This window comes from Eriocheir sinensis, chromosome 37 (genome assembly GCF_024679095.1).
Source record: "Eriocheir sinensis breed Jianghai 21 chromosome 37, ASM2467909v1, whole genome shotgun sequence".
NCBI classification, from domain to species: domain Eukaryota; kingdom Metazoa; phylum Arthropoda; class Malacostraca; order Decapoda; family Varunidae; genus Eriocheir; species Eriocheir sinensis.
In genome coordinates, this window is record NC_066545.1 from 15,797,826 (window position 1) to 15,812,825 (window position 15,000).

A 15,000-nucleotide genomic window follows, 5' to 3' on the forward strand; every position below is an offset into this window, starting at 1 on the left:
AAGAGAGCAATAATTCTCTCTCTCTCTCTCTCTCTCTCCTATCCCTTATCTTTCATCTCTCTCCTCCCTTACCTAATTATTTCCCTTCGTTTACTTCACCCAGTCTCTCTCTCTCTCTCTCTTCCCCGGGACATGGAAAAGAATAAGAATGTTTAGCGTTTCCCCGCAGAGCAAGCAGTCTCTCTCTCTCTCTCTCTCTCTACTCACCCGCCACGCCGCTCAGGGACAGCAGGATGGGGGACACAATGGTGGCTCCGGGGACATTGCTCAGGTCGGTACAGGTCACGTTCGCCTCGCACTCCACCTGCATCAGCGTGTCGGTCATGGCTACGTCCAACGCGCTCCCACAGTTACAACCCAATGGCACCCTTTCCGGCCCCCCCACAACCTCCTCACTCACCCCCTCCTTCGCGTGCGGTAACATGGCGGGGGTGGTGGTGGTGGGGGTGCTGGGGGTGACGGTGCTGGTGCGTTGGGGTTATGTGGGTTGGTTTCGGTGTGTCCTGTGGGGTTAGAATGCCTTGGGTTAGGTTGGGTTGGGTGGTGGTTGTGGTGGTGGTGTTGATGGGGTTAGGTGGGATCCTTCGGGCATGTCCTGTGGGTTAGATTATTGGGGTGGGTTAGGTTTGGTTGGGGTGGTGGGGGTGGGGTTGGGGTTGCAGAGTTGGGGTTACAAGGTGGAAAATGGGTGATAGAAAGTCTCTCTCTCTCTAATTGAAGCAGCCTAAGCTCATCTTTCTCTTCCTTCTCCTCCTCCTCTCTTTCTTCACTCCTCTTATTATCAGGTAGGAAAGGACAAATAGGAGAAGGCAAGGATGGGATGTAATGTTTTCCACGAGACACCATTTTCAATACTTATCATCTCAGGTTTCATGGTAAGGTTCATCTGCGGGATATGGCAATACTGGAGAGAGAGAGAGAAAGAGAGAACGGAGGCTGTGAAGTTTATGGATGCCCTTGTCAGCTTTTTACTTTCGTTTTACATTAATATCTACCTCGTTTAACCTGTATAACATCCCCAAAACATGTAAGAATAGAGTTAACAAGGAGTTCTAAACCTCAATATCAGTTTCTTTGGAGCTTCTTATCACTGCATCGCTTTTAAACGTGGGGTAAGACAAAGGATAAAGTGAGATCTGGCATTCATACAGCTTCGGCCGGGCACGCGTTGTCAAATGTACGACGAGTTCTGACTGACTTCTGAGTACGATAACCTGGTGACTGCTCCGGGTATGTCTTTTCTTCATCTACAAAAATCGGTCATTTGTCGGTCAGTCTCGGCGGTGTGCGGGTCAGGGTCAACCGTTTCCGAGTGTCACGTGTGTTTTGTGTTGTGTCGCGACCTGAGGGACCGGAGGGTGTCAGAAGGCCAGGCTCGGGTGGAGGAAAGACTGAAGTGCCCCAAGGTTGGTGTTCTGGCCCTGGTGTTTGTATATTAGTGTTTTTTTATGTTTTTTGTATTGGTGATTGGTGGATGGTTGTTAGTTTCGCCCTTCTCTCGTTTCTGTTGTTCATCCTTCTCCTCTTCCTCGTTTTCGTCCTCCTCCTCCTCCTCCTCCTTCTACCTTCATTCTACTTAAATCTCGTCTTTCTGTATTTCTTCTGCATACTTTTCTTACTCCTCTTCTATTGCCTTTGCTTTTTCTCTTCCTCTTCCACCTCCTCCACCTCCTCCTCCTCCACTAACTACCTGCTTAAATCTAATCTTTCTATTCTACACGATTTTGGTAGTTAAAAGGCCTGAATGAACATGGAAAGGTGTGTGATCCTACCTATGCATTTCAAGGCCTTATCCCGGCATAATTTTTACGCGCTTGGCTTCGGTGCTCATCTCCGTAACATCACCTCTGGAACTACTTAATAAATACGTTTATGTTAGTTTAAGGGGCTTGGGATGAACAAAAAAAGGTGTGTTGTCAGCTTATCTTTTAATTCCAAGCCCCTATCCCAGCATAACTTAACCGCGCTTGGCTTCGGTGATCATCTCAGTAACTTAACCTTTGAACATACTTAATATACACGATTAGGTTAGTTTTAAAGGCTTGAAACTAACATAAAAGGTGTGCTGTGAGCTTATCTGTGAATTCCAACCCCCTATCCCAGCATAACTTTTCCATACATCACGTCAGCCTCGTAAAATGGTTAGTCATTAATATGCAAATTCAGGGGAGTGTGTGTGTGTATGTGTGTGCGTATTTTGGCGCTGAAATTTAACAGGAACTTTATAGCCGTTTTATATTTTTTTTAGTGCAGTTTGTGATTATTGTTGTATGGCGATATAGTTTTTATATACTAATTTATTTTTGTTCCTTTTTATTGTTTTTATTCGTGTTTCTCTTGTTTATTTACTTTTGTTTACTTACTCTTACTTATTTCTTTATTTATTTACGATTTTTCTGTTTACTCTATATAATAAGTTTGTTGATTCCTCTGTGTGTGTGTGTGTGTGTGTGTGTGTGTGTGTGTGTTGGGTTTCACAGTCCTCTTGTCAACCATTTCTTCCTCCTCCTCCTCCTCCTCGTCCTCCTCCTGTGTGTGTGTGTGTGTGTGTGTGTGTGTGTGTGTGTAAACCATTAGAGAAATAGGACACCATTAATTCTCTCTCTTCTCTCCTTCTCTCCCTTCTCTCCCTCCCTCCCCCTCTTCCCTCTTCTATCTCTCCCTTACCTCCCTCCCTTTCCTTCTTCTCTTCCCTTCCATCACTTCCCTTCACCACGATTGCCTTTCTCTCTCTCTCCTCCTCCCTTCCGTCTCTACCCCTTGCCTCTCTTCCTCTCTCTCCCCTTCTCTTCCCCCTTTCTCTCCCCTCCCCATTACGTCAGGTTACGCCCTTTACTTTTCTCCCCCCTCCCATATCTCTCTCTCTCTCTCTCTCTCTCTCTCTCATGCTGCAGATACAACAACATCTTCCATATTTCTCCTTCTCTTCCTCCTCCCTCTCCTCCTCCTCCTCCTCCTCCTCCTCCTCCTCCTCTTCCTCCTCCGTTTAGGGCTGACGATTGTTTCCTCGTTTTATGTTTTTTTTTATTGTTTTCCTGTTATTGTGATTTCTCTCTCTCTCTCTCTCTCTCTCTCTCTCTCTCTCACCATTCTTTCATTCCTCCCTTTCAGTTCCTCTTTCCATTCCCTCCTCCTCCCCCTCCTCCCCCCCCCTAACGACCAAACAACCTTACGACCCTCCATAGTTTGATCACATGTTATTGGACGACTCTCTCTCTCTCTCTCTCTCTCTCTCTCTCTCTCTCTCTCTCTCTCTCTCTCTCTCTCTCTCAATCACACAGACACACACATTACTTTCACCACCACCATCACCACAATCACCACCACCACCACCACCGCATAGGTCGAGGTGTTGCAGACAGGTGATTTGTGTACCTGTAATTAACCTACAACGTGTGGAGTGTGAGTCATTAGTGGGGAGTGTGTCGCTGCGTGTTTGGGGTGTAAAGAAGGGATGAGGTGAGAGGAGGGGGAGAGGAGAAGGAAGAGGAGAGAAGGGAGAGGGGAGAGACGAAAGGGAAGGAAGACAGGAAGAGAGAAGGGGAGGGAAGGAAGAGATGAGAGTGGGAATGTGAGAGAGATGATTGGAGAAAAGGAAAGTAAGAAATGGGAGGGGAAAGAGGGGTGAAGGGAAGGGATAGGGAAGGGGAGAGAGAGGAGAGGCGAAAGGGGAGATAAGAAAAGGGACTCGTCTAGATATAAAATAAGCCATATATATAGTGTAATAATTAATGGAAGAAAGGAAGGAGGAGTATATAATTAAAGATAGGAAAGAGAGGAAACAAAAGGCGACTCACTCCACCATCAAACCTTCCCTTCTATATCTCCTCCTCCTCCTCCTCCTCACTCCTTCATCAATCCTTCCCTTCTATATCTCCTCCTCCTCCTCCTCCTCCTCACTCCTTCATCAATCCTTCCCTTCTATATCTCCTCCTCCTCCTCCTCCTTACTCTAGATACAAAATAAGCCTCTCTGATGACATGTTTATGGTTGCTAAGGGAAAGATAATGCGATATAAGCCTGATAATACACAACAAAGCCCTTTAATACGAGACAAAGCCCACGTGACACGTTTATGGGCGCTGGGAGAGATAACATGTACATAGTTGTCTTCGTTTCCCGTTTTCTTCGTTTGTTTTCTTTGTTATCCGTTTTCTCTCAGTTCTTTTCGTTTTCTTTGTTATCTCCGTTTTCTCTCTCAGTTCTTTTCGTTTTCTTTGTTATCTCCGTTTTCTCTCTCAGTTCTTTTCGTTTTCTTTGTTATCTCCGTTTTCTCTCTCAGTTCTCTTCGTTTTCTTTTTCTGTCCGTTTTCTCTCTCAGTTCTCTTCGTTTTCTTTGTTATCTCCGTTTTCTCTCTTAGTTCTCTTCGTTTTCTTTGTTCTCTTTCATACATACACACACACACACACACACACACACACACACATATAGCCAGACAGAGAGACAGACAAATAGAGGCATGATAACACACACACACACACACACACACACACACACACACACACACACACACATATAGCCAGACAGAGAGACAGACAGATAGAGGCATGATAACACACACACACACACACACACACACACACACACACACATTTTTGCCAGTTCACGTACATACATAAATTTTCCTTTGATGGTGATAGGGCGTATGCAAAGTGTGTGTGTTTGTGTGTGTGTGTGTGTGTGAGTGTGTTTGTGTGTGTGTGTGTGTGTGGATATAAAACCCTTTCCTACACTTCGCTATTACCTACCATTTACTTTTTTTTTTATATAATTTCCTTTTATTTCCTTTTTTTTCCCTTTCACTCTCCTTATTTAAATATTTTCGCTCTTTTTGTATTTCTTTTTCATTTATTAACATTATTTTTTTCCTTCTCAATTTTCTTTATTTTCCTTGTTTTTCCCTTTTCCTTTTTCCCATTTTATATTTTGTTCTTGTTTTCCTTGTTCATTTTCTTATTTTTCCTTATTTTTTCTTTTTTTCCTTTCCTTCTAATTCTTTTTTCCTTTCTTTTTTTCATATTTTTTCCTCCTCTTCCTTTTTTTTCAGTCCTTCTATTTCTTTTTCCTTTCTTTTTTTCCTCCTTCCTTTTTTCCTTCTTTTCTTCTTCTTTTCATCCTTCCTTTTCGCAAAACCAGGAAACGAAAATAAAGAGAGACAAAAAAGAAAATGGAACGTGTGTGAAATAATCTTCCTGGACTTATATTTCTCTAAGGATTTATTTTACAGTGAGAGAGAGAGAGGGAGAGGGAGAGGGAAGAGGGAGAGGGAAGAAGGAGGGAGGGGGAGGGGTGGTCAGAATATGCTGGAAAGGAGGTATTTTGTGTGTGTGTGTGTGTGTGTGTGTGTGTGTGTGTGTGTGTGTGTGTGTGTGTGTGTGTGTGTGTGTGTGTTCCTTATTGTTTTCCTCTTTCCCCTCCCCCTTTTTTATCTCCCTCTCTCTCTCTCTCTCCATCACCCTCTCTCTCCCTCCCCTTTCCTCTTCTTCTTTCTTTCCATCCCTTCTCTGTCTTCCTCATTCTATTTCTTTTCCTTTCTTTTTCCTTTCCTCTCCTTCTCCTATCGTTCTCTTTCTCTTTCTCTTTCTCTTCCTTTCTTTTTCCATCCTTCTCCTATCGCTCTCTTCCTCTCTTTTTCCTTTCCTATCCTTGTTCTATCGTTTTTTTTTCTCTATCTTTCTCTGCCCTTCTATTTCCTTTCCTATCCTTCTCCTATCGTTCTCTTTCTCTTTCTCTTCCTCTCTTTTTCCTTTCCTATTCTTATCCTATCGTTCTCTTCCTCTTTCTCTTCCTTTCTATACTTTATTCATCCCCTTCTTTCCTTTCTTCTTCTCTTCCATTTTTCTTCTTTTCTTCGTTTCTTAAAATTCCTGCTCCCTCTTCTTTTTCTTCCTTTTTCCTATTTTCTTTTTTTTCTCCCTTTTCTTCCCCTTTCTTCCTTTTCTTCTCCATTTCTTTCCTTCTCTCCTTTTCCAGTTTCTTCTCCCAACAGTTTTTCTTCACGGATTTGACTTGCCATATAAATTCCCCCAGAGAGAGAGAGAGAGAGAGAGAGAGAGAGAGAGAGAGAGAGAGAGAGAGAGAGAGAGAGAGAAAGAGGTCAAGGGTTTTCTATCGTGACAAAAAAACGTTACGTGTCTGACAAACGAAAATTCATCTACGAAGTGAACGTACACACACACACACACACACACACACACACACGGTTTTAATATTGCAGGGTAATAAGTTTGAGTACCTAAGAGAGAGAGAGAGAGAGAGAGAGAGAGAGAGAGAGAGAGAGAGAGAGAGAGAGAGAGAGAATCCATATCCACCACTAACAGCAACAAAAAACGCAGACGTAAGAAATGAAAAAAGAAAGAAAAAAGAAAGAAAAAGAAAGAAGTGAAGAAAAAGATAGATAGAAATAGATAGATCCCTCCCCTCCCCCCTCTCCTCCCCCTAACAACCCTCCTCCCCTCCTCCCCTCCCCCTCTTCTTCCCCTTCCTCCTCCCACCCTCTCCTTCCCCTTCCTCCTCCCCCTCTTCTTCCCCTTCCTCCTCCCACTTCCTCTCTCCTCCCCCCACATTACTACAAGCACCCCTCCCCCTCCCCCCCCCCCTTTCCCTTCCCGCCCACCCCATTAAAAGAAAGAGAAAAAGAGAGAAAAAAAGCTTAACATTTGGTCTTCTTTTATGTAATTCACACACCTCGTTGTTCACAAGCTCATCCTCTACATCCTCGTTCGCTGTTTAATGTCTTGTCCTTATGCCTGTTAGTTTTTTTTTTTTTTTTTTTTGTGTGTCTGAATACCCTACTTACTCCTTTTGGTTTTATATTTTTCATTTTTTTTAACTACTTCTACTTACTCTTATTTACTCCTATCTACTCTTACCTTCTTTTTTTTTACCTATCTTTATTTACTTACTTTTTTTTTGCAGTCTTCTTCGTCTCGTTTTCTTTTTTTTCTCGTTCTTTTTCGGGGCAGTCTTAAAAACCTACTCTTTTTTAGTTTTTCTTCCTCTCTTTTTCACTATTTTCCTTTTTCTCTTTTCAGTGAGTCTGGAAACCTATATACTCTTTTTTTAATGATTTCTTTCCTCCCTTTCTTTTCTCTTTTATTTTTCGGGGGGGGGGAGGGGGGGGAGAGGAGGTTAGTTTTCTTCTTTTCTTTAATTGTAGACTAAAAACCTACTATTTCTATCATCCTTTTTTCTCCTTTTTCTCTTTTCTTTTGAGGGGGTGGTTCTCCTTTTTCTCCTTTTTTTTTTGAGGGGGGGAACTTCTCCTTTCTCTTTTTTTTTTTTGAGTGGGGTGGGTTCTCCTTTTTCACTCCTTTTTTGGGGGGGGGGTGTTGGTGGGAGGCGCGTTAAGGGGTCGGGGGTTCGAGGCCAGCGGAAAAGGTTAGTTTACAAGTGTTTCTGCATCATTCTTCTTTTTCATTCCCTTTTTTTTTTATTAACGCTCTGCTGAATCGTGTGTTAATTCCCTCGTTAGTTCACATTTCACAATTATTTCCCATTTTATATAATATCTTCTCTATTTTTGTCTCTTCTTTCATCTTTTTCACATTTTTTCATTTGTTTCATCTTGTTTCACGCTTGTTTCTATCCATTTTTCCTTCATTTCACGTTTATTTTACATTTTAACTTTCACATCATAGTTCATCTTATATCGCATCGCATTCATATCACAATAAACGTAATATTTTCTCTTCTTTTGTTTTTCCTTCCTCTTATTTCATCTCCAGTTGAACGAGTTTTTTCTGTCTCTTCCACTCGTATAGCATTTTCAATATGAACTTATTTTGTGTGTATTTATTTTTTTCCTTCCTCTTAGTTTATCTCCAGTTCATCGAGTTTTTTCTTCCTCTTCCACTCGTATAACATTTTCAATATAAACAATTTTTTTTCGTGTGTGTATTAAACTTCAATGTATAAATAACACTTCCTGTCTCTTTCTATTATTTTCTGGATATTTCTTTTTTTTAATGTTTATCCTTTTTTCTTTCTTTTTCTTTTATTCTTTTCTTTCTCTTTTATTCTACATTTTTCTCTTTTAATCCTTTTGTCTTTTCCCATTCTTTAAATATTTTCTCTCTCATTTGTCCGCTCTCAATTTCATAAGATATTTTTCCTTTCTCCTTTTTTAATGTGCTTTTATCTCATCTCCAGATAAGTGAAAGTATGGTCTCAAACACCTAAGACTTTCAACATGACATAACATTGGATCACATGACATATGCTTTATTAACATAGATTTCGAGTCAACGATTTTTATCCTTTCTCTCATTTAAATTCCTCCCTGTCATGTTTTTCCTTGATTATCTTCCTTTCTCTTTTATTGGTTTTCTTTATCTTCTTATTTTTTCCATTTTTCCTTCATTTCACATTTATTTTATATTTAACTTTCACATCACATTTTCTTATTTTTTTATCTTGCTCTTATCTCATCTCCAGGTAAGCGAAAGTATGATCTCACACACCTAAGACTTTCAACATAACATAACATTGCATCACATGACATATCCTTTATCAACATAGATTTCGAGTCAACGATTTTTATTCTTTCCCTCATTTAAATTCCTCCCTGTCATGTTTCCCCCTTGATTATTTCCTTTTCTCTCTTTATTGATTTTCTTTCTCTTCTTTCTCTTCTTTCCTGCATCATCATCATCATCATCATTACCATCATCATCATCATCTATTTCATCCAGTCTACCTTTCTATCCTCCGCCCTTCATCTTTTTTTTATCCTTTCCTTCTCTCTTTTCTTTCTTGTCACTCAGCTTCTTTCCTTCCTTCCTTCCTTCCTTTCTTTCTTTCTTTCTTTCTCTCCTATCGCCTTTCCCGTTTTCCCTTGTTTCTTTTACTCAGAATCGCCTATTTTCATCTATGTATATCCATTTTTGTGTTCTCCCTGCGCTTCTCCATCATCCATCTCATTCAGCTGACCTTCGAATCTACCTCTCTTTATCTCTCTTCTCGTCCTCTCCTGTCACCTCGTCTCTTTTCCTTGTTCCTTTATCTCCCCTCCCGCCTTATCAATCACGCCCAGTTTACCCTCAAATTCCACCTGCCGTTCTCTTTTTACCAGGTGGAATCGGGTTAGTTTACCGTTGTTTCGTCTGTCTTTCTTTCCCTCTTTTCCTTCCTAGTAGAATCGAGTCCTATGTCACATTTATTTCCTTTGCCGTGTTCTACTTCCTTCCGCATCATGTATCCCATTCATTTTGCCTTCAACTTTTATCTTTCTTTCTCATTTCTTTCCTTCTCTTGCCTACTCATTTCCTTTTCATATATTTCCTTCTTTCTTTTTCATTTTCTTCATTCTTGTTCCTTCTCTTTCCTTCTCGCTTTCTAATTTCTTTCCTTCTCTTTCCTACACACTTCTTTCCTTCCCATTTCTTTCCTTCTCTTTCCTACTCATTTCCTTCCATCTCTCCTTCTCAACTCTTTCATTCGCTGTGTTCTGTCCCCAAATAAACCCAACAATATTTCCTCTTCCCTCCACCAAAGCCAGTGCCGATGTTGTGTCCTCTGCCTCCACTCAACCCAATGTTATTTTTTCTGTCCTCACCCAAAAGCCAATGTTGTGTTTTCCGTCCTTCACCCGAGCGGCTATCTAACACGTGTGGAGTTTGAGGTAACCCTTGTCCCACATAGAGTTTAGGGGACACAAAACTCTGCGACACTGTTACACGCGTGGCCTCGAAAGTGCTTCCAGGAGACAGACACGAGAGGAAGGGAAGGGAAGGGAGAGAGAGAGGAAGGGGAAGTGGGAGGGAGTAGGGATGGAGGAAGGGAATGGGAGTAGAAAGTGGATGGAAGGACAGGAAAGGAAAGGGAAGGGGAAGGAAAGGAAGGGGTAGAGAATGGGGAAGGGAAGGGAAAGAGGAAGGGAAATAGAGGAAGGGGCAGGGGAAGAATACAAGGAAAAGGAAGGAGAAGGGAGGGGAGATGTAAGGTGGACGGGAATGGGGGGAGAGGAAGGAGGAAGAGGAAGGATAGAGGGGAATGGGAAGGAGAGAAGAAGAGAATGAAGAAGGGAAAGGGGAGGTAAGGTAAAAGATGAAGGGAAAGGGAAGAGAAGGTGAAGATAAAAGGGAAGGGAAGGGTAGGAGGGGAAGGGGAAGGGAGGGAGTGAGAAATGATGGGAAGCTGAACGTGTTGATAGGAGGAAGAGGAGGAAGAAGGGGAGAAGGAGGAAGATGAAAGATATTTGAGATGAGCTAAGAAAGAAGAAGGGAATAAAGGAAGAATGAAGGAAGATGAAGAAGAGAAAGTGAATGAAAAGGAGAAATGGGAAAAAAAGGAGAATAAGAGAAAGATGAAGAGGAAAAAGGAAAAGGAAGGAGTAGGAGAGAGTGAATGAAAAGAAGAAATGGTAAAAGGGAGAAGAGAGGGAAGAGAAGAAGAAGAATGAAGGGAAAATGAAGGAGGAGGAAAACAATAAATAGGAGGAGGAGAATAAGAGAGGAGGAAAAGGAAGAGAATGATGAGGATGAGGATGAGGAGGAGGAGGAGGAAGATGATAAAAAAGAGAGGAGAGGAAAAAGAGGAGGGCGGTAGAAGCGAGACAGGAGGAGGAGGAGGAGGATAAAAAAGAGAGGAGAGGAAAAAGAGGAGGGCGGAAGAAGGAAGACAGGAGGAGGAGGAGGAGGAGGAGGAGGAGGAGGAGGGGGAGGGAAAAAGGAGGGGGTATCCTTCTAAGAGATCCTTCAACATTCACGTAATGTCCTATAGGATGACCCAACGATGACTTTTTTATGACCTGAAGAAAGAAGGAAGGAAGGAAGGAAGGAAGGAGAGAGAGAAGCTAAGATAGATAAAGAGAGAGAGAGAGAGGAAAGGGAGAGAAGGAAGAGGATAAAGATGATGAAAGAGTTGAGAAGGAAGAAGAAAGAAAGAAAGAAAGAAAGGGAGGAAGGAAAAAAGCCGAGACAGAGTGACAGGAAAAAAAAGAGAAGGAAAGGATAAAAAAAAGATGAAGGGCGGAGGAGGAAAGGGAGAAAGGAATGGGGAATTAAAGAAAGAAAGAAGAAGAAGAAGAAGAAGAAGAAGAAGAAGAAGAAGAAGAAGAAGAAGAGAGATTAAAAGGAGAAGGAAAGGAAGAAGAAGAAAAAAAAGAGGAAGAAAGAGGAAGGGGAGAGAGAAGGATTGAGGGAGAGAGAAACACACACAAAAAAAACGCGTGTGTGTGTGTGTGTGTGTGTGTGTGTGTGTGCATGATTGATGACGAAGAGAGTTGATGACGTGGAAAGAGAGAGAGAGAGAGAGAGAGAGAGAGAGAGAGAGAGAGAGAGAGAGAGAGAGAGAGAGAGAGAGAGAGAGAGAGAGAGAGAGAGAGAGAGAGAGAGAGATGAATTAAGCTTTCAGTGCGTGGGTGGGCATGTGTTGGTGGGCGTGTGGGCGTGTGTGAGGTGGAAGCCTGGGGTGGAAGAGGGCGTGGGTGAGAAGGAGGGGGAATGGGAGGAGAAACTGGGAGGGTGAGAGTGGGGGTGGGCGGCTGGGAGTAGTGGAAGAGGGATGGAAGAGTGTGTGGAAGACTGTGGAGAAGGAAAGAGTGGAAGAGACTGTGTAGGTGTGTGGGTGTATGTATGGGTGGTGGGGAGGGATGGTAAGGAGAAGCGACTATGTGGGTGTATGGGTGTATGGGTTTAAGTAGGGGGGGAGGGAGTGAAAGGCTGTGTATGGGTGTGTTTGTGTGGGGGGAGTGTGGGGGAGAAATGAAGGGAAAGAAGATTGTGTATGGGTGGGGGTGGGTAAGGGGTGGGAGGGTCTGTATGGGAGGAAAGGTTGTGTTGTGGGAGTGTGTGGGGGAGAAATGAAGGAAAAGAAGATTGTGTATGGGGTGGGTGGGTAAGGGGTGGGAGGGTCTGTATGGGAGGAAAGATTATGTCGTGGGAGGGTCTGTGTGGGAGGGTCCGTAGGGAAAGGAGTGCGTGGGTGAAGCGGCTCATCAATCACTGCTTCACACGACGCTTGACTTCCCCGCCTCGCCTCGTCTAGCACAGAAGGAGTCTCGTGTTTTTTATTAAAGTTTTCCCTTCAAGGTGATCTGTGACGTTTTCCTCTCCGGTTTTAATTTGCTTGCATGTGTGTGTTTCTTCCCCTTTTTCATCCTTCACTATATATTCACTCGTTTTTCATAGTCACTTTCTTTTCCCGCGCATTTCTAAGGGAAGTTCTCGTTTGACCTGGTTTTTGAGAGAGCGAGAGAGGAAAAATGTGACCTGGTTCTTGTAAATCTTGGTCTTCGCTTCTCTATCTCCCTGACCTTACCCATACACCACCTGAGAGAGAGAGAGAGAGAGAGAGAGAGAGAGAGAGAGAGAGAGAGAGAGAGAGAGAGAGAGAGAGAGAGAGAGAGAGAGAGAGAGAGAGAGAGAGAGAGAGAGAGAGGTTTCGGGTAACAGCCGTGAGAAAAAGGAAGAGGTAAAAAAAAGAAAAGAAAAAGAAAAAAAAAGAAAATGAAAGAGAGATCAGTATTTTTAGAAGGGGAAAAAGTCACTTGAAAAATTTGATAGAAAGTGAGTGTATATATAGAGGGAGAGAGAGAGAGAGAGAGAGAGAGAGAGAGAGAGAGAGAGAGAGAGAGAGAGAGAGAGAGAGAGAGAGAGAGAGAGAGAGAGAGAGAGAGAGAGAGAGAGAGAGAGAGTAAATATTATTCCTTACAAGACTCTTAATATCGACTGAGGATCAACATATTCTTGGCCCATTTCCACCTCCTCCTCCTCCTCCTCCTCTTTCTTCACCAGGTAACAGGAATAGCAGGTACAAAAGCAACTCTAGTCTTCCTCCTCCTCCTCCTCCTCCTCCTCCTCCTCTTTCCCTCTTCCTCTTGAAACCTTGTAAACAGTCTCGCTGTGGATTCAAGAGGAGTGTCAGACCGTGATCCCCGCCCCCTCGCTCCTCTTCCTCTTTTTTCTTCCTTTTCCTTTCCTCTTTCTTCACATTTCTTCCTTTTTACTTATTTTCCTTTTTCTCTTTTTTTCCTTTTCATTCTCTTTCCATTTCTTTTCTTCCCAGTACTTTTTTCCTCCTTTCTTTCTCTTTTCCTCTTTAGCATTCTCCTCTTTTTTTTTTTATCTTCCTCTCCTTCATCTTCTCCCTTCTCTTCCTCTTCTTTCTCTTTCGTTTTCTCTTCTCTCTTCTTTCTCTTCCTTTCACCTCTTTTCCCTTCTCTTTTCCTTCCTAACTTTCCTCTTCCTTTTTAATTTTCTTCTTTGTCTTCTATTTTCTTTCTTTATCTCATTTCTTTACCGCGAGAGTCATCCCAGAGAGAGAGAGAGAGAGAGAGAGAGAGAGAGAGAGAGAGAGAGAGAGAGAGAGAGAGAGAGAGAGAGAGAGAGAGAGAGAGAGAGAGAGAGAGGCTGGATCTAGCGGACATCTTTACACGGCCTATATTTTGAAGGCGTTCGTGATGTGTCCGTGTTAGTTCGTACGTACGGACGCTATCACCAAGGACATGAAGGGGGGGAGGGAGGGAGGAGAAAGAAGGAAGGAAGGATGGAAGAAAGGATGGTAGGGAGGGAAGGAAGGAAGGATGGTAGGGAGGGAAGGAAGGAAGGATGGAAGGGAGGGAGGGAGGGAAGGAGGGAGAAGGGAAGGAAAGAAGAAAGGAAGGAAGGAAGGATGGAAGGAGGGCTGAATGAAGGAAAGATGGAAGAATGGAAAAGAAGGATGGAAGAAAGAAAGAAAGAAAGAAAGAAAGAAAGGAAGGAAGGATGAAGGAGAGATGGAAGAATGGAAAGGAAGGAAGAAAGAAAAAAAAGGAAGGAAGAAAGGAAGGAAGGAAGCAAGGGAGGGACGGAGAAGGGAAGGGAAGGAAGGAAGGAAGGAAGGCATTAAGGAAAGATAAAAAAGAGATAAGGAAAAGACTAACAAAGGAAGAAAAGATAAACAAAAGATGAAAAAGAAACAATGAAAAAAAAGATAGGAAGGAAAAAGATAAAGAAGAAAAGATAAACGAAAAAAAATCAAGGAAAAGAAAAACAGAAAATATAAAAAAGTAAAGAAAACACAGATAAAATAAAACTGTAGAGTAAAACAAGAAAATCCAAGGTAGAAAGACGAAAGGTAAACTAAATTAAAATAAGGGAAAAGAACAGGTAGGAGGAGAGGAAGGGAGACAGGAGGAGGAGAGGTAGAAAGGAGGAGACAGGAGGTAGACAGGAGGGAAAGGAGGTTGGGGGGGGGGATGGTCTGGTCTCCATGCTGAGCTGGTCTGAGCCCCGAAGTGAGTCTGTGATCCGGGCAGCGAGGTAATTGTCCACTGCTGAAGGTGTGCTGACTACTGATGCTGAAGAAGAGGAGGAGGAAGAGGAACAGAAGTAGAAGAGGAAGAAGAAGAAGAAGAAGAAAAAGGCGAAGAAGAGGAAGAAGATGAGGAGGAAGGCGAAGAAAATGAAGAAGAAGAAAAAGAGGATGGTGGAGATGTTGATGAAGATGTTGATGAAGAAGAAGAGGAAGAAGAAGAAGAAGAAGAAGAAGAACAAGAAGAAGAGGAAGAGGAGGAGGAGGAAGGCGAAGAAAATGAAGAAGATGGAGAAAAAGAGGATGAAGAAGAGAAAAATAAGGAAAGGAAAAGAAAGATGCTGAAGAGGAAAAGGAGGAAGAGGAAGAAGAAGAGGTAGAAGAGGGAGAAGAGGAAGAAAAAGAAGAAGAAGAAGACGAGGAAGAGGAAGAGGAGGAGAAGGAAGGCGGAGAAAACGAAGATGATGAAGAAGAAGAAAAAGATGATGATGAAGAAGAAGAAAAAAAAGGAAAGGAAAAAAAAAACCCAAGAAAAAAAGCATAAAAGAAGGAAAAATAAAAATAAAACACGATAAAGAAAAAAATAAAGAAACGGTAAAAGGAAAAGAAAGAGGAAAAGACGGAGAAATGAAACACAGCAGAAGAAGAAACAAACAAAGGTCAACTAGAACATAACACACAATCAAGAGAAAGTAAAGGAAAAGAACGGAAAGGAAAGCAAAAAAAGGAAAGACAAAAAAAATGAAAAGAGAGAATTAGAACCA

At 42.4% G+C, this 15,000-nt stretch overlaps 1 protein-coding gene across 6 annotated transcripts in view; it reads right to left on the reverse strand.

Moving 5' to 3' along the window:
* The window catches only part of LOC127008385 (prostaglandin E2 receptor EP4 subtype-like), a 132,353-nt gene that overhangs the window by 39,085 nt on the left and 78,268 nt on the right, over positions 1-15,000 (reverse strand). For all 6 annotated transcript variants that reach the window (XM_050880399.1, XM_050880397.1, XM_050880400.1 and 3 more), the window contains one exon: positions 208-503. In XM_050880399.1, coding sequence (XP_050736356.1) covers positions 208-424 — 217 coding nt within the window. In that variant the 5' untranslated portion in view covers positions 425-503. The remainder of the gene's footprint in view (positions 1-207; positions 504-15,000) is intronic.